Below are 23,093 nucleotides of genomic sequence, written 5' to 3' on the forward strand. Positions count from 1 at the left end.
GAAAATCAACATCACATCCAGATCTAAGAATAAAAATATATATTCCACATGTAATCCTGACCTCCTGTAAATCAGAAAATTACTACACAGGAAACTGCCAATAGCTCAATTTTTTTTTTAAGATTTTATTTATTTACTGGTCAGAGAGAGAGAGAAAGAGCGAGTGGAAGCAGCAGGCATAGGGAGAAACAGGTTCCCCGCTGAGCGAAGAGCCCAAAGTGGGACTTGACCCCAGCTCCCTGTGATCATGACCTGAGCCAAAGGCAGATACTTACCCAACTGAGCCACCCAGGCATCCCACCAATAGCTCAATTTCACATCTAAATTTTTACTCTTGTTATGCTGTTTGAACTTAACTAAACAAGAGTATACAGAATGACGAGAAACTTCAATTCATTTAAAATTTATAATTTTCATTTAAATTATCCTAAGCAATTTGTTTCCATATCTGTGCCTCAATTACATGGGGAAGCTGGACTAAAAGATCACTATTTAGGTCAAAGGGTAGTCAGAAAACAAAAAATAATAAAACACCTATACAGTATGTCTGGGATTTGTTGTTGTTGTTGTTTTAAGATTTTATTTATTTATTTGACAGACAAAGATCAGAAGAAGGCAGAGAGGCAGGCAGCGCGGGGGCAGGGGTTAGGGGGAGCAGGGAACCCGATGCAGGGCTTGATCCCAGGACCCTGAATAATGACCTGAGTGGAAGGCAGAGGCTTTAACCCACTGAGCTACCCAGGTGCCCCGACAGTATGTCTGTTTTTGATTGCTTCTTAATAATTCTTAGTTTCAAAAAAGAATACATATATACCCCAGGTGGATTATATACCTTTAGAGATTTTGGCTTATATAATCTGGCATCTGTTTAAAGAGCCAAAATAGGAAAATTAATAAAGAAAACAGGCAATAAAGAAAATAATACTCCTGAAGGATATTATAATAAACTAAGGTTTAGTTTTTTCATCTGTTAAACTTCTGAACTGGGTTGAATCAGAAGTCCTCCCGTTCTTTTTTAAAGCATGGAATTCTTTTTATTAAATGGCATGTAAAACCCCCAACATATAATACAGAGAAAAGAACTAGCTGCTCAGGCTGAAATGGGAAAGGGTCAGATCAGTGATGGGCTAAATTAGATTAATCCACAGCATCAGAGGGCACTACAGAACAGTCTGAAAACTAGGAGACTAGATGATCTCAAAAGCTCTTAATTCTTGGATTGTCAAAGCCACAAGTGGTTTTAAGAAGTTCACAGGCACAAAAAGGCAAAAATTCCCAAGCTTGCATTAGATAATTTCCATATGTGCTTTTTTCCCCTTCAAACATTAGATAATCCCCTATGAATCCCTGCATTTAGACAAACAAGAGAAAGGGGACAAATGCGTATTTATCAATCTATAATGTATAATCTATAATGTATGTATGAATCTGGGGCACCTGGGTGGCTCAGTGGGTTAGGCCACTGCCTTCGGCTCCAGTCATGATCTCAGGGTCCTGGGATCAAGTCCCGCATTGGGCTCTCTGCTCAGCAGGGAGCCTGCTTCCTCCTCTCTCTCTCTGCTTGCCTCTCTGCCTACTTGTGATCTCTCTCTCTGTCAAATAAATACATAAATAAATAATCTTTTATTTTATTTTTTTTTAAAGATTTTATTTATTTATTTGACAGAGAGATATCACAAGCAGATGGAGAGGCAGGCAGAGAGAGAGAGAGAGAGAGGAGGAAGCAGGCTCCCTGCTGAGCAGAGAGCCCGATATGGGACTCGATCCCAGGACCCTGAGATCACGACCCGAGCCGAAGGCAGCGGCTTAACCCACTGAGCCACCCAGGCGCCCAATAAATAATCTTTTAAAAATAAATAAATAAAATAAAATAAATAAAAAATTTTGAATCTTTCCTGAAAATGTGGATCCACGGTGGAAAAATATTCTCTGGTTATGAAAAGAAAATTACAGATGACCCCATAGAAAAGAAGCATGGCAATTAGATGAAGATGAAACTAAATTAATGAAAAAGGAAAATAGTCAATATGAAAATCACATTTGTTTTACCTGTTGCCTAGATCATGTCCAGTTCCCAATGTATTACTGGCTGTCATGCAATCATTTTCTTGGTCGTGTTGCTTAGGTGTATCTAAAGGAAAATAAACATTAATTACTCTTTAATTATATTTATATATTCTAATATCCAGGGATCTTTTGAAATTCTAGAAAAACTTCTGAACAGAAGGAAAAAGAAAAATAAGACTAATATAAATGCTAACAGAAAAAGACAACTATTCAGCAGCTCTTTCTACCCATCAGTCCTGCCCCCATGCTTTAATAAAATAAATAAAATTTAAAAAATAAATAAATAAAGACAACTACTCAATGGGACACCTGAGTGGCTCAGTCTGTTAAGTGTCTGCTCAGGTCATGATCCCAGAGTCCCAGGATCAAGTCCCACATCAGGCTCCTTGCTCAGCACGAAACCTGCCTCTCCCTCTTCCTGCCACTCCCCCGTTTGTGTGTGCTCTCTCTCTCTGACAAATAAATAAATAGTATCTTTAAAATAGAAAAAAAAGGAAAAGACAATTATTTAACTGTTAAGTATAGAAATAGGACAGATAGAGAGTATCTAGAATAAACTCTTATAAAAAGAGTGGCAGGTTAAGAGCTGAAATAAACAACTCTAAAATTTGTATGGAACCAGAAAAGACCTCTAATAGCCAAAGGAATGTTGAAAGAGAAAACCAGAGGCATCACAATTTCAGACTTTAAGCTGTATTACAAAGCTGTAATCATCAAGACAGTATAATACCGGCACAAAAACAGACACACAGATCAATGGAACAGAGAACCCAGAAAGGGACCAACTAACCTTCAACAAAGCAGGAAAAGAATATCCAATGGAAAAAAGACAGTCTCTTTAACAAAGAGTGTTGGGAAAATTGGACAGCCATATGTGCAAGAATGAAACAGGACCATTTTCTTATACTATACACAAGAACAGATTCAAAATAGGTGAAAGAGGGGCGCCTGGGTGGCTCAGTGGGTTAAGCCGCTGCCTTCGGCTCAGGTCATGATCTCAGAGTCCTGGGATCGAGTCCCGCATCGGGCTCTCTACTCGGCAGAGAGCCTGCTTCCCTCTCTCTCTCTCTGGCTGCCTCTCTGTCTACTTGTGATTTCTCTCTGTCAAATTAATAAATAAAATCTTAAAAAAAAAAAAATAGGTGAAAGACCTAAATGTGAGACAGGAATCCATCAAAATCATAAAGAACACAACCAGCAACCTCTGCGACCTCAGCCGCAGCAACTTCTTGCTAGACACGTCTCCAAAGGCAAGGGAAACAAAGGCAAAAATGAACTACTGGGACTTCATCAAGAAAAAAAGCTTTTTGCACAGCAAAAGAAACTGCAAAACCAAAAGGCAACCTACGGAATGGGAGAAGAAATTTGTAAATGTCTTATCAAATAAAGGGCTGATATCCAAAATCTATAAAGAACTTATCAAACTCAAACACCCAAAGGAACAAATATCCAGTCAAAGAAATGGACATGAACAGACATTTCTCCAAAGAAGACATACAAATGGCCAAGAGACACATGGAAAAGTGCTCAACATCACTCAACATCAGGAAAATACAAATCAAAACCACAACGATACCACCTCACACCAGTCAGCATGGCTAAAATTAACAAGTCAGAAAACGACAGATGCTGGGGAGGATGCGGAGAAAGGGGAACCCTCTTACACTGTTAAATGAAATGAAATCTGCTGCAGCCAATCTGGAAAATAGTACACAGGTTCCTCAAAAAGCTGAACATAGAGCTACCCTAAGCCCCAGCAATTGCACTACTAGGAATTTACCCCAAAGATACAAATGTAGTGATCTGATCTGCCAAAATTTATGGCAACAATGTCCACAATAGCCAAACTATGCAAAGAGCCCAGATGTCCACTGACAGATGAATGAATAAAGAGGTGGTATATATATATACACAACAGAATATTACGCAGCCATCAAAAAACTGAAATCTTGGGCGCCTGGGTGGCTCAGTGGGTTAAGCCGCTGCCTTTGGCTCAGGTCATGATCTCAGAGTCCTGGGATCGAGTCCCACATCGGGCTCTCTGCTCAGCAGGGTGCCTGCTTCCTCCTCTCTCTCTGCCTGCCTCTCTGCCTACTTGTGATCTCTCTCTGTCAAATAAATAAATAAAATCTTTAAAAAAAAAAAAAAAACTGAAATCTTGCCATTTGTAAATGACATGGGTATTGTGCTATGCAAAATAAGTCAATCGTAGAAAGACAATTATTATATGATCTCACGGATATGTGGAATTTTAGAAACAAAACAGGATCATGAGGAAGAGTGAGAAAAATAAAATAAGACAAAATCAGACAGGGAGACAAACTGAAAGAGACTCTTAATGAAAGGAAATAAGGGACGCCTTGGTGGTTCAGTTAGTTAAGTGTCTGCCTTTGGCTCAAGTCATAATCCCAGGGTCCTGGGATCTAGCACTACATTGGGCTCCCAGTTCAACCAGGAGCCTGCTTCTCCCTCCCCTTCTGCTGCTTCCGGCGCTTATGCTCTCTTGCTGTCAAATAAATAAATAAATTCTTTAAATATATATATATATATATATGTAAATAAACAAAGGAAACAAATTGAGAGTTGTTGGAGGGGGAAGGGGCTAGAGAGATGGGATCACTGGGTGATGGACATTAAGGAGGGCACATATTGATATAATGAGCACTGAGTTTTATATGCAACTGATGAATCACTAAATTCTACCTCTGAAACTAATAATACACTCTATGTTAACTCAAGTGAACCGAAATAAAAAAAATTTTTTTTCAAATGATAGGTTTATACTAAACCAAATTTCAAAAAAAGTGCCAGTCCGTAGTTCTCCAATATGATATAGCCTTGCTTCTTGTTTTGGTACACAGATCATACAATTACCACATAAATCAACAAGGCCAGGGGTGCCTGGGTAGCCGGCTCAGTTGTTAAGCATCTGCCTTCAGCTCAGGTCCTGATCCCAGGGTCCTGGGATCAAGCCACGCTTTGGTGGCTTCTCCCTCTCCCAACTCCCCATTTGTGTTCCCTCTCTCACTGTCTCTGTCAAATAATCTTAAAAAAAAAATCTTAAAAAAAATCTTAAGGAGCACCTCGGTGGCTCAGTGGGTTAAAGCCTCTGCCTTCAGCTCAGGTCATGGTCCCAGGATCCTGGGATTAAGCCCCGCATCGGGCTCCCTACTCAGGAGGGAGCATGCTTCCCCATCTCTCTCTCTGCCTGTGTCCCGGCCTACTTGTGATCTCTGTCAAGTAAACAAATAAAATCTTTTAAAAATCTCTAAAAAAACTTAAAATCTTAAAAAAAAATCTTTAAAAAAATTAGCAATGCCAAAAAAATTATACTATTTAGCATATTTCAGCTCAGCATCTAAAACATCAGTCAATTTATTTATTTATTCCTCAACACATCAATAATTATGTGCCACTGCTATACTAACAAGGACAAAGAAAGAAAAGATAGAGACCTGGCTTCAAGGAGTCAGTCTAGGAAAAAGACTACTGAGGAGTAGAGAATGATGGCATGCTGCTATAGTATGAGAGAAATATGCACAGGAATGCAAGGAGACAGAAAGGCACCTGGCCCAAGAATGCGGAATGTGATGAGGACATAAAGGTACTGGGAGAAGAGGGTACAAGTTCGGTGTATAGCATAGGGTGTATCTGAGTGGAAGCATGGAAGGAAACAAGATTGGTGCAGAAAGCCATGGCTCCGTTACAGAGTATTTGCTATTCCAGGAACTCCTCTTCTTTTAACATGTTAGCTTCTGAAAGACTATCCCTATATATACATGTGTCCAAAGTGTTACTGTATAAGAATCCAATGTGTGTGGGCACTTGGGAGGCTCAGTGGGTTAAGCCTCTGCCTTCAGCTCAGGTCATGATCTCAGGGTCCTGGGATGGAGCTCCACATCGGGCTCTCTGCTCAGCAGGGAGCCTGCTTTTCCCTCTCTCCCTGCCTGCCTCTCTGCCTACTTGTGATCTCTGTCTGTCAAATAAATAAAATCTTAAAAAAAATAAAAATTAAAAATGTGTGAACTTTTCCTTTTAATCCGCCATAATAGTATGCTGTATTATGAACATTTTCAGTATCTTCTGCTTTTGCACCTATTAATGATGATGGGATTACTGATATTCATAAAACATTCTAAAAATGAACACAAATACAAGAATTGTATCACAAAACTAGTAGACAACAATAAACTAATTAAGAACACCATAAATACTAGTTGCTGGTGGTAGGCAGAGATGAGGCACTTTTCTTCCCCCTGAAGGTGCTAGAAAGCCATCAAAGTATAGTACACCAAGAGATGAAAAGGATCATATTTTCATATTTACACTACAGAAGGATCACTGATAACCATTTGCAACACAGAATAGGTAGAATATGGAGGCAGAGTAGCTAGTTAGAACACAAATAGAAATAGAAAACCAAACTATAGCACTTAAGATGTGAAGAGAACAGAGGGGATGGACACAACAAGGTAATAAGGAGGTTAAAACAAAACTGAACTCACCAGAACAAAGCAAACCAAGCTGCAGCAGACAATGACTCCTACCATAAATACACTAGAACTGCAAAATAAAATGTAAGAAAAAGAAAGGAATACCCAAAAGCACAAATAAAAATCATCACATGCCAGGACTAAAGATGGAAAGAATTTAAGCTCAAACTGAGACGCAAGGCTAAATGGCAGGCTCAGGGGCTGAACAATGGAGCTTTAATGCCTGCATAACAATCTGAGAAACTGCCATAAGGCCAGAACATTGCAAAGGCTGCTCAGACCCTGAAAAGATTAAAAAAAATTCTGCCAGCTTAACCAGGGAAGTAACAGAGAAGCTTGCTGTCTACCTGGAGTCCTGGGTTTAAAAGAAAAAGAACGGGACGCCTGGGTGGCTCAGTTGGTTAAGCAGCTGCCTTCGGCTCAGGTCGTGATCCCAGCGTCCTGGGATCGAGTCCCACATCGGGCTTCTTGCTCAGCGGGGAGCCTGCTTCTCCCTCTGCCTCCATTCTGTCTGCCTGTGCTTGCTCTCTCTCCCTCTCTCTCTCTCTCTGATAAGTAAATAAAATCTTTAAAAAAAAAAAAAAAAAAAAAAAAGAAAAAGAAGGCAGGGGGGGAGGGGGTTAAATCTACCTAGCCTACTCAAAGGGAGGTATGAAATCCAAAATTATATTGGCTACTTGTGGGAATCCCAAACTAAAGACATTAACTGCCTAGTTCAAGGGAAATACCAGAGACCCTACGCCACCATGCAAAGACCATTCTACAACCCAGGGCCCAGGTGACTCCTTCAGAGGTGGATCCACTGAAGTTGAGGTCACAATCCAAAAAAAAAAAAAATTTTTTTAAATTTTATTTTAAGTAATCCCTTCACCCAAGCATGGGACTTACATTCAAAACCCCAAGACAAAGAGTCACATGCTCTTCTGAATGAGCCAGCCAGGCAACCCCACAATCAAATATTTTAATAGGAAACAAACGACTATGTAAATGAGTAGACAGGGGCATCTGGATGGCTCAGTCAGGTTAAGCATTTGCCTTCGGCTCGGATCCCAGGGTTCTGAAATCGAGCCCCACATTGGACTCCCTGCTCATCAGAGAGCCTGCTTCTCCCTCTCCCTCTGCCTGCCACTCCATCTTCTTGTGCTTTCTCCCTATGTTAAATAAATAAATAAAATTTAAGAAAAGAAAAAAAAAAGAAAATGAGAGGGCAGAGCACACAGAACCAAAGTATCTGAAACACAGGGATATTTAAAAAATTGAATAAGATCAAATCAATACATTTAAAATATTTGGCAAAAAAACAAGAACCATAATGAAATAAGATGATATCATGAAAAAGAACGAGCAATTTTTGAAAAAGAAGCAAATGAAAAGAAATGAAAAGCACATCCATGAAAGCCAAACACTAAATGGACATGTCAAAAAAGAGATTAAATATAACTAAAAAGATAATTAGTGAACTGTAAGCCTAGAGCTACAAAGACATTATAAATACAAATGAGAAATTTAAGATAAATGAAGGACTGGGGTGCCTGGGTGGCTCAGTGGGTTAAAGCCTCTGCCTTCAGCTCAGGTCATAATCCCAGGGTCCTGGGATGGAGCCCTACATCCGGCTCTCTGCTCAGCGGGGGAGCCTGCTTCCTCCTCTTTCTCTGCCTGTCTCTCTGCCTACTTGTGATCTCTGTCTGTCAAATAAGTAAATAAAATCTTAAAAAAAAAAAAAAGTTGTAGTTGTTTACTACAAAAAAGTATAAAATAATATTAAGATCCCCATCTCACAACAAAACTCTACCAATTTAGGGGAAAAAAGGAAAAAAAAAAAAGGAATCCTAAGAGTACAAATTCTGCAATATCTTGAGGACAGCATTACCTCAAAGGACCTATCAAACACTTCTAAAATATGAATTTCCACTGCACTTCCTAAACAGACACAAATATGTCCTCTCTTTCAAGGCAGACAAGAAATCTCCAAATTGATATGAGGACTAATTTCATGGTTTCACAGGACTTAAACTAAGTCTTGTACAAGGGTAATGGTCTTTCCAAGTTGAAGTGAAAACAAAATGCCAACTATGCCAAGAGTTCTAAGAGTCATTCCATTATCCTAAGTAATGCTCTATCTGAAGCTTTGTCATTCATCAAACTGTGCAGTCTTTCCTATGTCTACTCTTTTGCTAGTGCCTATCCCAAGCCTTGCTCTCTAATCTATGACCTTTCCTAACCAGTGTCCTCTTCATGTATACTTGAGTCCCAAACCAATCATCCACCCCAGCTATGTTCACCCTTTTCTTCCTAAGTCCTGTGGACTTAGGTTCACGCCATGACCTTTGGCCTGCATGAACTCAAATATGGCCTACATCTATCACATTCTCCATTCTGGCTACATAATTCACAGGTTTTTTAACGCATTTATTCCTTCTCTTATTCACCTAACATTTACTGAACTCCGTAACAATTTCTTGTACACATAGGCAACCAGGGAAAACGGAATATAAAATGGGTTATCAGGTATTATAGAGAAATTCATTTTAGGTGTGATAGTGGTGTAATAGTGTGATAGGTATGACAGTGGTATAACAGCTGAGAAAACTGAGATATTATAGAATTACTATAATTTTTTGATGGGACATTACCATGGTAGTTATATAGGAAGTCTTTATTTTTATGGGAATACATGCTGAAACACTTAGAGTGAAGTGTAACAATACCTAGAACTCCAACTTGGTTTAGCAAAAACACATACATACACATATAAAGCAATGCAGCAGATGATGATAGTTAAAACAGTTGGTATTCAAATAATTATTGTACTAGTCTTTCATGTTAAACAGCTGTGGGCTTCTACACAAAATCTTGTAAGCAAATGTTTATAGCAGTATTACTCACAATAGTGAAATAGTGGAAACAACCCAAATGTCCATCAATGGATGATAGATAAGCAAAATATGGTTTAGTCATACAACAGAATATATTCATAAAAAGTAATGAAGTACTGGGGCGCAAGTACTGGGTGGCTCTGTGGTTAAAGCCTCTGCCTTTGGCTCAGGTCATGATCCCAGGGATCGAGCCTCACATTGAGCTCTCTGCCAGCCAGGAGCTGCTTCCTCCTCTCTCTCTGCCTACTTGTGATCTCTGTCAGTCAAATAAATAAATAAAATCTTAAAAAAAAAAAAAAAAAAGGAATGAAGTACTGATACATGCTACAACTTGAATGAACCTTGAATATACTGTGCAAAGTAAAAAATTCTGCAAGTGAAAAAAAACAGACACAAATAGCCTCACCGTATATGACTTGCATGGACAAATCCATAGAGAGAGGAAGTATATTTCGTGATTGCCCACGGACTGGGAAAGGAGAAAGTGGGGAGTGACTGCTTAATGGGTACAGGAGTTCCCTTTTTTTTTTTTTAAGATTTATTTATTTTTGAGAGCAAGAGCATGGGGGAGAGTAGCAAAGGGGAAAAACGAGGGACCAACAAACTCTGCACTGAACACGGAACCCAAGGCAGGGCTCAAACTCAGGATCCCGAGATCATGACCTGCGCCGAAAACAAGAGTCAGATGTTTAATTGACTGAGCCGCCCTAGGATAGCCTCCCCTAGGATTTCCTTTTAAGGTAATAAAAATATTCTGGAGCTAAAAAGTGCTGATGGTTGCACAATTTTGTAAACTTACTAAATGCCACTGAGTTGTACACTTCAGTGACTAAAATGCTATGTGCACTTCACAATAAAAAATAGTGGGGGGAAGAAACAAGATAAAAATGTAAAGGAACTGCTATCACAGTGAGAACTACTGATGAGGAGGAAGTTTAAGAAAGAGAAAAACAGGGGTGCCTGGGTGGCTCAGTGGGTTAAAGCCTCTGCCTTCGGCTCAGGTCATGATCCCAGGATTCTGGGATCGAGCCCCATGTCGGGCTCTCTGCTCCGCAGGGAGCCTGCTTCCTCCACTCTCTCTCTCTGCCTGCCTCTCTGCCTACTTGTGGTTTCTCTCTCTGTGTCAAATAAATAATAAAATCTTTAAAAAAAAAAAAAAAAAAAAAGAAAGAGAAAAACAAATAACCAACCTGGAAGAGAAGCAGGATACTGCAAAAGAATACTCCTTGCATATACTTCTTCTGAGGCAGGATCAAATGAAAGAGGAGACATTGGTGGTAAAAGATCCACAGCCTTAAAACAGAGAATTCATCATTTTGAAACATATATTTACTCAGTACCATAATAACACTAAGTTAATCTATGAACAGATGATTTTTCCCCCTACAAAGATAGAACTATCAAGCATATAAATTATCCTGTAACTATTTTTAAACGAATGAGTACAATATTAGAACAATGGGACTACTCCACCTCCAACTGTGCCTCAAATATAATACTACCTAATAGCAAAAGAAATGTCTCATTCCTTTTAATATAATTCTCTGAATCTAAAAATAGTAACTATAATTCCAAAGCAGTCAGTGAATACCCAAATACATACTTAGAAAAATAACAGAAACCAAAACATTTGAACTTTAGGCTCAGGTGCAAAGATGACAACTTACACATGCATAGCATTCCTAGACCATTTGTAACATAAAATCACAAGACTGCCTTATATTAAACTACTTTCCAAAGTCAACATTACTTACTGGAGTCAAACCTTCAATTAGACTGAAAGGAGACAGGCCAAGAAATTCTTTCCACTTTTTATGCCATTCTCCTTGTTTTTCAACAACAGAATGTTTTATATTGGTGACATCTTCCTTTATTTTACACCTACAATAGCATAAAAACAGAACTTCATTCAAATCATGAATAATAAAAGTACTGAGTAAAATTTAAGAATACAACGGTTTGCAGAGAAAGGGAAGAAAATATATTTGGAAGTTCAACCAGTATAGTACATAAAAACTGAATAAACTCTCACAATGAACATTCAGAACCTAAAGTACTTTTTTCCTTTTAAGACCAGAAAGCAATCATACATCTATTATTCTGTTTATCTTTAAAATATTCTTTTTCCCTAGTTCTGAATTCAAGTCCAAATTCTACACCTATACTCTGTCCACTCCTAAAGGCAGTTCTACCTCCCAATTACTCTACTCACATAACAAATTTTTCTGAGGCTTAGTTTTACGTAGACTCCAAAGAAAAGCTTGAGAAAGTTAAAATTATTTCATAAAGAATTATCACTAAGGGCAAATAATTTATTCTAGACAAAAAGAAAACTACATTAATTGTCCTTTCTACTTAATGTGTCTCTCCAGAACTTTCTGAGTTCTAATAAAATGTTCACATTTGTTTTGCCAATGCTAAAGAATTATCAACTACATGAGTTCTGCTGAAAAATTATAAAACTACCCATTCCTCTCCCAGTAATGCAACAAAAGATCTTTCTACAGTACCTCATATACTTCAGATCTGATAATCTCTCTCTCTGAAGTTTGGTCTCCTTTTCCAGGAAGTGAAGGTCTATTGTCATTCTTGCTGGGTCAGCCTGACAACGTTCATATTTCACTACTTTCAAGACTTCATTTAATAACTGAATAACTGTTAACAGGTTCAATTTTCCAGCCTCATAAACATTTCCAATGTGCAACTTAGGATTCAGAGGGGGAGAAAAAGTGGTTCTTTAGATAATAAACTGTTAAATAAATATATTTATGGTTTTTACTATTGTATTAAAAAGTTACCTTAAAGAAGAGTGAAACAAGTCAAATGTCTACCCAAAAATGAAGCCAAGTAAATAATTTTGGTCACAAAAACTACTGTGAAAGGATTTAACATGCTGTGCCATATTTTTATATAATGCAAAAAAAATTGCAAGCTAGAACATAAGAAATCCAAATAAATGGAAAGCAAAATAAAGACTGAGGAGAAAGAGCAGGTTTGGAGAAAGATCATGAATTCATATTTTAACAAAAGGTGCAAAGTGATGGCCCATGATAGCTGATTCCAAACTTAGACATGTTTATTTGGCCTGCACAGCTTCAGTATTTTAAAAATCATCTGAATTAGCTGCTAATCAACTAAAAATCTTAGATTTCACATGAAAATTATTATTTCTCTAAAGACCTCATCACTTCCTACTTTACCCCTTTTGTTACACACAATTAGCATATATTACCTATCTAGCCTCTGTAAGAACCTGAATTTGCAGACTCTGATTTTTACATACCGGAAATTTGCAGGGCTGACATGTTACCTATTACAGTGAAAGCTTTTCAGTATCACAACACTATTTTACCTTTGTATTTTCCTATACTCTAATTAATGCCTGGCATATAGCAGATACTTAATAGATTATGAGTTCACTAAGAAAAAAAAAGATACAGGCTATCCAAATGGAAATGTCATATAAGCAAGTGGAAATAATTTGATGCAGTTCAGGTCGACAGAGAGACTAGAAATACTAATTTGGGAATACCACTGTATACAATACTGATGAAAACAGAACTAAGAAAATACAGATGAAGAAAAGTAGGGGGGAAGAAAAGCAGGCACTAAAGGAACCATGGAAACACTTTCATTTGAAAGTTAAAGAAAAGAGTAAGTAGAAAAACTGAGAACAGCTGTCTGAAAAACCAGAGAGTAAAGACACAACGTCACAAATGCTAATGGGAGAAGAGACTAAAATCCTTAACAGAATCAAGAAGAAAGAGAAACCAGAGTACAGACATTTTAAAAAGACATTTAGCAAATAGATCACTACTGCTCTCCTTGAGATCTTATAAAGAACTTGTACCATACCATCTTCCTACTAAGTAACCCCCTCCATGCATCTACTGTATGATGTAGCACCGTAAAAGGGATGAACAGTGAAAGTTTATGTATATAAATATACACACTCTAATATATAATATATACACAGTTAACAATAGTCCTCTGTATGAATGCTCTATTAGATTTAGTCACAAAAATAAATTCTGGAGTAAAACATTGTAAGAAAAAGAATATACATTATTTATGTTTACATTATTATGTATTAGTTATATATTGAATACATGTATTTATTATTACTATATATAATAATTACATAAAGAGTTTTCTCAGTAGTTTACTTAGTATCAAATGCTTACCTGACACATTTGTTTCTCAATTCTGTCAAGTAAGAGCCTTGGAATATTGATAGCAACATTAGTTCCATCTAAAGTATATTGATTAACAAGATTAAGGACTGCATTAACAACTTCTCTTTCTTTTTCCAAATACATGAGCGTTTCATTCACTGAAGCCCACAAAGACCGAACCTTTAAAAACAAAGACTATACATAATCTGTACATATATCAAAGAAATGTAAAACACAAATACATGCTCACTCTCTAGAACAAATAAAGTACTCCTATAATGATTTCTGATGAGGAAATTAACTGCCTAAAAGCACTGATACTACTTCCAAAGGGGTTTTAAAACTAAAAAATTTCTCAGGAGACAAAAATAATTTCTCAGGAGAATTTAGCCCACCATGATTTTCAAAACAAATCTAAGAAACTTCATACTACCAAGATGCAATTACCATTTTCTATGTTTTGACATGCAGTATAGAAACTTCCGAGGCAGGGGCACCTGGGTGGCTTAGCTGGTTAAGTGACTGCCTCTGGCTCAGGTCATGATCTCAGGGTTCTCAGATCAAGTCTTCCACTCCCTCTGCCACTCCACCTCACTCATGCTCTCTCTCAAATAAAGAAAATCTTTAAAGGAAAAAAAAAAGGAAGAAAGAAAGAAAAAAAAAAAGAAACTTTTCAGGGAGAAATAATAAAAGATTTTCAGGAAGGGAAAAAACACTACATATCGATATTAAGATTCTTTCAAGTTTCAAAAGGTAAAAATATGAAAAACCATGTATTTGGTTTTTTTAAGATTATTTACGTTATTTATTTCACAGAGAGAAAAAGAGAGAAAGAGAGAGGGAGAACACAAGCAGGTGGAGTAGCAGAGGGAGAGGGAGAAACAGGCTCCCCATTGAGCAGAAAGCCTGATGCAGGGCTTGATCCCAAGACCCTGGGATCGTACTTGAGCCAAAGGCAGAGGCCTTAACCCACTGAGCCACCAGGTGCCCTGAAACCACGCTTCTTTAAAAGCAAAGAATCTTAAACATGTATTAACCTGTCTATGTTCATTAAATGCATGTGTACAAGCATTTACAGGTGGCAGCTGCACCTGTGGTGAGCAGAGCATAACAGCTGTACAATCACTAGGCCATATGCTGGAAACTCACGGAACACTGTGTGCCAACTATACTTCCATTAAAATAGTAAACAAAATTTTTAAAGAATGTTCATAGCACTCCCATTTGTAAGTCAAAAACTGCAACTAACCCAACCACCTACCTAGAGTAAAAAAAAATATGTTGTGCTATATTCATAAAACACTCCATAGGACTGAGAAAGGAACACACAACCTACACACACAACGGCACAGATAAAACAGCATGAGTCAAAGAAGATAAACACAAAAGAATATATTCTACACTCCCCTTTAATGTAAAGTTCAAGAAGTGTTGAACTAATCTCTAAGAAAGAGGAAAGTGTTTACTCTTGTGGGGGAAATGGTTGTACATAAAAAGGGGCTTGAAGCTTCTAGAGTAACGTTCTGTTCCCTAAACTGTATTCTGGTTACATATGTGTATTCACTTTGTGAAATTTTATCAGGCTATGCACTTACGACTTCTGCACATGGGATTCCTTAAAAGAATTTATAAAAGTGGGAGGCGAGCAGCGAAATACAATTACACCCCTGTTTATGTTTGTGTCTTCCCACCGTACAAAGTTAAGTCCCCAAAGAAGACTCGTTGACTGGCAGTCTAGGGGTCTCACAGGATTGCATTTCCTTGGTGGAAAAAGATCCAAAAACTGGTTCTCAGATTTTTTTTTCTTTTTTTTTTGATTCTCAGAATTTTATTTTTATCTTGTTAATGGATAAAAAATTGACCAGACTCAAGGAAAGTGGTTATAAACTCAGGAGAGAGCAATGTGAAAACTTTCAAACACGTTTCACATCAACCTATTAAATTTACAATCAAAGATACTGTGTTCAGTAATAGAAGTATTCATATTCACAAAGCTGGAAGATCCATGAAGGAAGTGACTTTGACTCTTTCTTTCACTGCTAGAGCTCTAACATCTAGAAGAGTTGGCACATGGCAGGTATCAATAAAAATTCACTGAATGGATGAATAATTATTTCCTGAGGAGGGCACTCACCTTCCCCAGTGACAAACTGTCTGGGAAGCCAAATTAACAACCAAAGCAGCTCAGTGATCATAAAAACAGGATGAAGAGCTTGAGAGAGAGTTCATCTAAACATAAAGGCCTAAGAAAACACTCCAATCGCACATCAAAGCCACCCTCTGAAAACCTCAGACTATTTATGTCTGCCACATTCCTCCCTACTGCCAAGCCAGCTTCAGTGTGACTTCTCATTCTTCTTCCATACTTAATGTCTCCCTTCAGTTAACATATTTTATTTACATAAATTAATACTACTGATTAAGTTACAATCAAGCTGAACTTTTAACCATATTTAAGACTGCTTTTGTATATATTTAGTCTTATAAATTATAAGTTAATTTTTCCATTATATTCATGCTTTTTAAAGGCACCCTGTTGATACCTTTATATATCACTTATTAATGAGTTTTTTAAAAAGTAACAGTTTAACAAAAAGAAATGACAAAAACAGAATATAAGGGTCCAATTAAGTAAGTCAACACTGCACATCACGAAAGTAAGAAAGATTATCACTTCTCAGCCTTTTGACTAAGATCACGAAAGTAAGAAAGATTAAATTTCTCCCTTAAAAAGTCACCTCACCTTTTGGATTTTCTCTTGTATATTACTTTGGTCATCATAGGGTTCCATTCTAGTTAAAAAATAAATGATCTCATTAGTCATTCATTTTAATTTCATGGTAATTTACCACCAAAAGAGTGAATGATCCATAAACCCACTCACTAACAACCATTCCAATTTTTAAAAAAATACAATTCTAGCTCAAAGCAATCACTTTTTTTATAGATTTTATTTATTTATTTGACAGAGAGAGAGCAAGAGAGCACAAGCAGAGGAAGCAGCAGAAGGGGAGGGAGAAGCAGACTACTACTAAGCAGGGAGCCTGACTCAGGGCTTGTTCCCAGGACCCCAGATCATGAGCCAAAGGCAGACCCTTAACCGACAGCCACCCAGGCACCCCAAAAGCAATAAATTTATTAGAAGAAGTGAACTAGGAATCAGAATTATGTTCTAATCCTATGGGACTCAGTTTCTTTACTAGTGAAATACAGGAGCTGCACTAAGGCAACTTTCAGCTCTAATGTAAAAATCACTTACTTTTTTTTTTTAAACTTTTTTTATATTTTAAGATTTTTTTTTTAATTTATTTATTTGACAGACAGAGATCACAAGTAGGCAGAGAGGCAGGCAGAGAGAGAGGAGGAAGCAGGTTCCCTGCTGAGCAGAGAGCCCGATGTGGGACTCGATCCCAGGACCCTGAGATCATGACCTGAGCCAAAGGCAGCAGCTTAACCCACTGAGCCACCCAGGCGCCTCTCACTTACTTTTTTATTTGGTTTTGCTGTTCCATACATTCTGCTCTCAAACTTCGTACTTGTTTAACTGACAATCTGTAAGAAAACATAAAAAAACAATTATAATTCCACTACAATTAACGGGTATAGGCCACTTTGATATTTTCCCCCATTTGTTATCTTTTCTCAAGGCCTCTGAAGACTACTCTTCCAAATACAGCCAGGGGCCAGCTAAAGGAGTCTAGACTTTCTCCAAGACTTACAGTGTGATCTAACATACAGGTTGCTATTGAGATGAACCAGGACTTCTCGGCTCATATACACTCTGTCTCCAAATAAAATGATGGAAGTAGGACTACTCTGCTCTCTTATCCTCGTCACACATACCTAGGGTTATGATAGGCAACATTGTAGTTTCAAGATGACTTCAAAGTATTCTTTAGTTTTCACAACAGGTAACACAACATTTACAAAGTTGTCTTGGGGTGCCTGGGTGGCTCAGTGGGTTAAGCCTCTGCTTCAGCTCAGGTCATGGTCTCAGGGTCCTGGGATTGAGCCCCACATCGGGCTCTCTGCTCAGCAGGAAGCCTGCTTCCCCCTCTCTCTGCCTCTCTGCCTACTTGTGATCTCTCTCCCTCTGTCAATATATAAATAAAATCTTTAAAATAAATAAATAAAAAGTTGTCTTACTGTAGTTGTTTATAATCATTAAAAATTTGACACAGTTGGCGCACCCAGGTGGCTCAGTGGATTAAAGCCTCTGCCTTCGGCTCAGGTTATGATCCCAGGGTCCTGAGATCGAGCCCCATATGGGGCTCTCTGCTCGGCGGGGGGCCTGCTTCCCTTCCTCTCTCTCTGCCTGTCTCTCTGCCTGCTTGTGATCTCTGTGTCAAATAAATAAATAAAATCTTAAAAAAAAAAATTTGACACACTCTATTTCTTGAGACTAGAAACCTTGCCTGTCTTGTTTAATGCTGAACGACAGTGCCTAAACAATATCTGGCACACAAAAGTAACTCAAATAAAATTCTGCTGACAAGAGGAACCTAAATATAACACAAGATGAGATGGTTAAAGAAACTATGAAATACCTACTTGATGGAATATCTACTTATCTACTCAACTATTAAGTAGATATTAAAAGCAATATACTTAAGAAAATTCAAAAAATAAAAATATTTTTTTAATTTTTTAATAAAAGCAATATAGTACGGCAATACAGAAAAATTTACAGAATGAAATATGAAGAGAAAAAATACAAAATAGAATGAGCAAAATAATTAGAGCATAAAGATGTAAATCCATGTTTAAAAAAATGAAAAACACCTAAGACACTGAATTTTTAAACTAAGGTAATATTTTCCTTTGCTCTAAAGTTTCATGTACATCTGCACAGTTTTCAAATATCTTATTCAGAAGTTATCTGGCTTTAAAATGAAAATAGGACACTAAGGGGTTTTGAGGTAGGCACAGATTACTGCCACTGAAGGTACACTGATGACATTTGCTAAGGAGAAAGGAATTTTCATTTTCTTTTGGGTGGGGTGGGGGGAGAAAGAGAGAGCACTCGAGGGAGGGGCAGAAGGAGAGGGAGACAGAGAATCTTAAGCAGACTCCACACCCAGTGCAGAGCCATGAGGAGGGCTAGATTTCACAATCCTGAGATCATGACCTAAACCAAAACCAATAATCAGATGCCTCACCAACTATGCCACCCACATGCCCCTGGAATTTTCATTTTCTAACTATCAATGTATTACTTACTGTGCATTTTCCTGATACTTTCGGGTAACACAGTCTTCTCTTTGCAAAATGTGTAAAAATCTATTACGTGCCACATGGCATCTGGCAATGCATTTGTGCATATCTTGTGATTTTACATTAAATGTCTCTGTAAAACGTATAGAAGAATCTATATGGAAGATAAATAAGATCACAGAAAATATCAAATATCAAAAATTGGAGATTCATTAATTTTAAGAGATGAGTAATTCAAACAACTAACAACTCCTTAAAAACAGGTATGCCACATAAACAGATACAACTAATTTTAACAAAAGCATGGAAATCTATTTTTAAGTAGGCAACTAAAAAAGGGTATCTGAAGTTGAGTTGTTTTATACAATCATAAAAACTTTGAAAGTTTTTCTGCCCCAAATAATTCTTATTATCACAGCTTGATATATCCATGAACAAATACACTGTTATACAAGAGCAACTTCTTACCAGGATCTCTTCACAACAAAGAAAGAAAATCAATTAAAAGAGATGAGGTTAGATCACAACACGTCTTTTGCTGTTTATTTTTCTATCTAGTAAGACCAACAGAACAACCAAACAAAACCAGTCTCCATTTCTCCGGTAATTCTTGGCTGCGTTAATAATGATCAAAGCAGAACCTGAGAACAATCCATCCAAACATTTCAGAATCCACATTTTTAGCTGTAATAAATCCTACATTAATGGCTAAATGGATAAACAGATAAATGGAGATCACTCCAGTGCACCTAACATTACTAATCCAGGTCCTAGTGCTATCCCCAAAGAAGCCACAAATTCTATATATTCAACTGGGGATGAGTTCACGGAATGCAGAAGTCATCTAGACACTAAACATGTGACTGGAATTGATTTAAATCAGAAAGCAGAAATAGGAGAACCCATGCTTAGAAGCCTTATGCACAACAAACTCTTGCTAACTCCAAACATACATACTTCATATGAAATACTTTGGGCTAGTGCTCACTTCAACAGCACATATACTAAAATACTTTGGGCTACATGTAATTGGAATAGACCATCTACGAAAAGAAAAACTGGTAACAATGCTTATGTTGCATTTAATTTTACCTATACAAATACTTAAACACCAAAATCATATGTATAAGTTCTTTAAAAATCATGCATAGAAAATAAAATGGGAAAAAAAGGTTTACATATCGTATCACAGAGAAAGGATAGTAATAAATAAGAGCTCCTATAAATGAAAAAAAGCAGTAACTTAAGAGAAAATGAAAAATTATGAATATAGTGTATAAAAAACACAAGGTGCTCTTAAATATATGAAACAATTTTCAATCTACCTAAATAAGAGAAATACAAATTAAAACCCCACCCTCAGATTCCACTTTAACCTATCAGACTAAAAAGATAAAAATGTCTGACCACACACAATGTTGCTATGTGTGACAGAGGTATAAACTGATCAATCTCCACAGAAAATACACAGATAACTAACAAAATGCACAATTCCTCTGACCAAGCAAATGGTAAATGGTCTTCAGGAATCATACACACACACACACCAATAGTTACTTATGTTCATTAGAGGCTTTCAAACTACAGTTCCTGTAGAATATTAACTATTACCTTGTGAGGTAATTTAATGTTTTTATCTTACCTTGCTTTATTAAAATCTCTTTATGACTTATAAATTATGAAAAAAATTTAAAACTGAAAACAAAAAAATTCTTATTAAAAATATAACTTACTTTTAGAATGGGTTTTGATATATTTTATTGCAACAAATCGTGCAAAATGATACATCAGATGAATAAACTTAGGACCACCAGGAGAAAGAAAAAGTGACCCAACAACTTGAGGAAAGCTACTTCCACATTCCACCTATGGAAAAAAGAAATAAGACAATTTGAAGACTTTATTAATAATAAACTTATCAAGTAATAACCATAACTCTGGGGAGCCCCAGCTGCACAGCTGGTTAGGGGTCTCTTGGTTTTGACTCAGATCATGATCTCAGGGTCGGGATCAAGCCCCCCTCTGGCTCCGCACTAGTGCAGAATCTGCTTAGAATCTCTCTCTCCCTCTGCCCCTCCCAACCCATGCCTCATGGGTGCTCTCTGTCAAATAAATAATAGATCCTTTGAAAATAGTAATAGTAATAGCCATAATTCCTACTATGTAAAGATTATTCCATTTGAACCAGAAATTGAATATTGGAATATTTCTAAACTCTTGGTGGACTTGGTCACAAAAACTAATTATAAAGCCACAATTATTGGGACACCTGGGTGGCTCAGTTGGTTAAGCCGTTGCCTTCAGCCCAGGTCGTGATCCCGGGGTCCTGGGCTCCTTGCTCAGCGGAGAGTCGGCTTCTCTCACTGCCTCTGTCTGCCTCTCTGCCTGCTTGTGTGTACTCTCTCTCTCTCTCTCCGGCAAATAAATGAAATATTTTACAAGTAAATAAATAAATAAATAAAATCTTTTAAAAAATAAAAAAAAATTTTTAAAGTTTCTTTAAACAAAAACTATGACATAAACTTGCAAGAACTCAGAAACCTATTTCCAATGCATCTAGGCAGCAAAGCTGGTTTCCTAGATATACACAAAATCCTAACCAAAACCACCAAAAATATTTTAACAAATATTTCCTCACTATTATACTGTTAAAGACTTCACCTCCAAAAAATTAATGTAAGATTATACTTCAACAAAGCCAAAAATAAAATTTAAGGTAGTTGGTTTTTCTTTTTTTTTTTTTAAGATTTTATTTATTTATTTGACAGACAGAGACCACAAGTAGGCAGAGAGGCTGGTAGATAGAGAGGGGGAAGCAGGCTACCGACCAAGCAGAGAACCCGATGCAGGGCTCGATCTCAGGACCCTAAGACCATGACCTGAGCAGAAGGCAGACGCTTAACCCACTAAGCCACTCAGGCATCTCTTAATGTAGTTTCTAACTTAAGTTTACATCTTCCAGAAAGAGAATACTTACAGAAATCTTTTTTAACCATTCATAGCAATGTTTCCGGAATTCAGTGTCACTCTTTTGGTCAAATGGAGGCCAACAAAGCCTTAAAAGAACAGATATAAAAGCATTAGAATTATGAACAAAAAAACTTGGGGAAATTTTTAAACATGAAACTTCTGTCCATAAATGCTAAATGAACCAAAGTTAGTATTTATAGATTTCAACTAAAGAAGGACAACAACCTGTGAGAAATTGGGTATTTTCCTTTATAAATTACTATAAGGTTGAGTCCAGTTTACCACAAATCATCAGTGTATAATATTAAATGAAGGAATGAAACATCATTAAAATTACTACAAATTAGCTAAAGAAGACAACACTCTCAATGAATTCACTGAACTAAGCAAAAAGATGGTATTAATAAATTAGTATGTTAAGCCTGGGGTGGGGGGTGAGAGAGAGAGAAACATAAATGATTGCACAGGAAGAGCCAGAAGGAATGACGTGAGAGCTTTGGACTCGCAAAGACAACCCATAACACAGTCAGTGTGTACTACTGTTTTGTATATAAACAATATATAAAATGATTAAAAAGTTTTGCCTCTGTTTTAGTCAAAAACAATAGACTTAAAATTTACCTATTACTTTCCCCTGATAAATTTTTATTCTGAGACATAATTATTTGTTTAGGACCTCAGTTTTTAATACTTCTGTGTCATACATTCTATAGTCATGTAAAAAATTGAGTATGCATGGAATAATAAGGACTAAAAGGCTAAAATGTCAGCAGTGATATTTTCTGGTTAGCGAGTTTAGGAATGATGTTTACTTCTATCTTTACATTTTTCTGTATTTCCTGAATTACTTAAAACGAACTGTATTTTGTTTATAATCAGAAAAGGGGGGGGCGCCTGGGTGGCTCAGTGGGTTAGGCCACTGCCTTCGGCTCGGGTCATGATCTCAGGGTCCTGGGATCGAGTCCCGCATCGGGCTCTCTGCTCAGCGGGGAGCCTGCTTCCTCCTCTCTCTCTCTGCCTGCCTCTCTGCCTACTTGTAATCTCTCTCTGTCAAATAAATAAATAAAATCTTTAAAAAAAATAATCAGAAAAAGGGGGAGGGATGCCTGGGTGGCTCAGATGGGTAAGCCGCTGCCTTCGGCTCAGGTCCTGATCCCAGGGTCCTGGGATCGAGTCCCACATCAGGCTCTTTGCTCGGCGGGGAGCCTGCTTCTCTCACTGCCTCTGCCTGCTGCTCTGCCTGCTTGTGTGTACTCTCTCTCTCTATCTCTGGCAAATAAATAAAATCTTTAAAAAGG

The 23,093-nt window shown here is 37.3% G+C and overlaps 1 protein-coding gene across 2 annotated transcripts in view; it reads right to left on the reverse strand.

Annotated features, from left to right (window-relative positions):
* HAUS6 (HAUS augmin like complex subunit 6) overlaps positions 1–23,093 on the reverse strand; it is a 39,794-nt gene that overhangs the window by 10,260 nt on the left and 6,441 nt on the right. For both annotated transcript variants that reach the window (XM_004782286.3, XM_045079656.1), the window contains exons 3-12: positions 21,803–21,881; positions 20,559–20,691; positions 18,832–18,979; positions 17,098–17,163; positions 16,355–16,403; positions 13,621–13,791; positions 11,947–12,140; positions 11,191–11,317; positions 10,627–10,729; positions 2,050–2,131 (exon numbers count right to left, since the gene is read on the reverse strand). In XM_004782286.3, the coding sequence (XP_004782343.1) occupies positions 2,050–2,131; positions 10,627–10,729; positions 11,191–11,317; positions 11,947–12,140; positions 13,621–13,791; positions 16,355–16,403; positions 17,098–17,163; positions 18,832–18,979; positions 20,559–20,691; positions 21,803–21,881 (1,152 nt within the window). The remainder of the gene's footprint in view (positions 1–2,049; positions 2,132–10,626; positions 10,730–11,190; positions 11,318–11,946; positions 12,141–13,620; positions 13,792–16,354; positions 16,404–17,097; positions 17,164–18,831; positions 18,980–20,558; positions 20,692–21,802; positions 21,882–23,093) is intronic.

This window comes from Mustela putorius, unplaced genomic scaffold, assembly GCF_011764305.1.
Source record: "Mustela putorius furo isolate JIRA1106 unplaced genomic scaffold, ASM1176430v1.1 tig00000421_pilon_pilon_pilon, whole genome shotgun sequence".
In the NCBI taxonomy this organism is placed as follows: domain Eukaryota; kingdom Metazoa; phylum Chordata; class Mammalia; order Carnivora; family Mustelidae; genus Mustela; species Mustela putorius.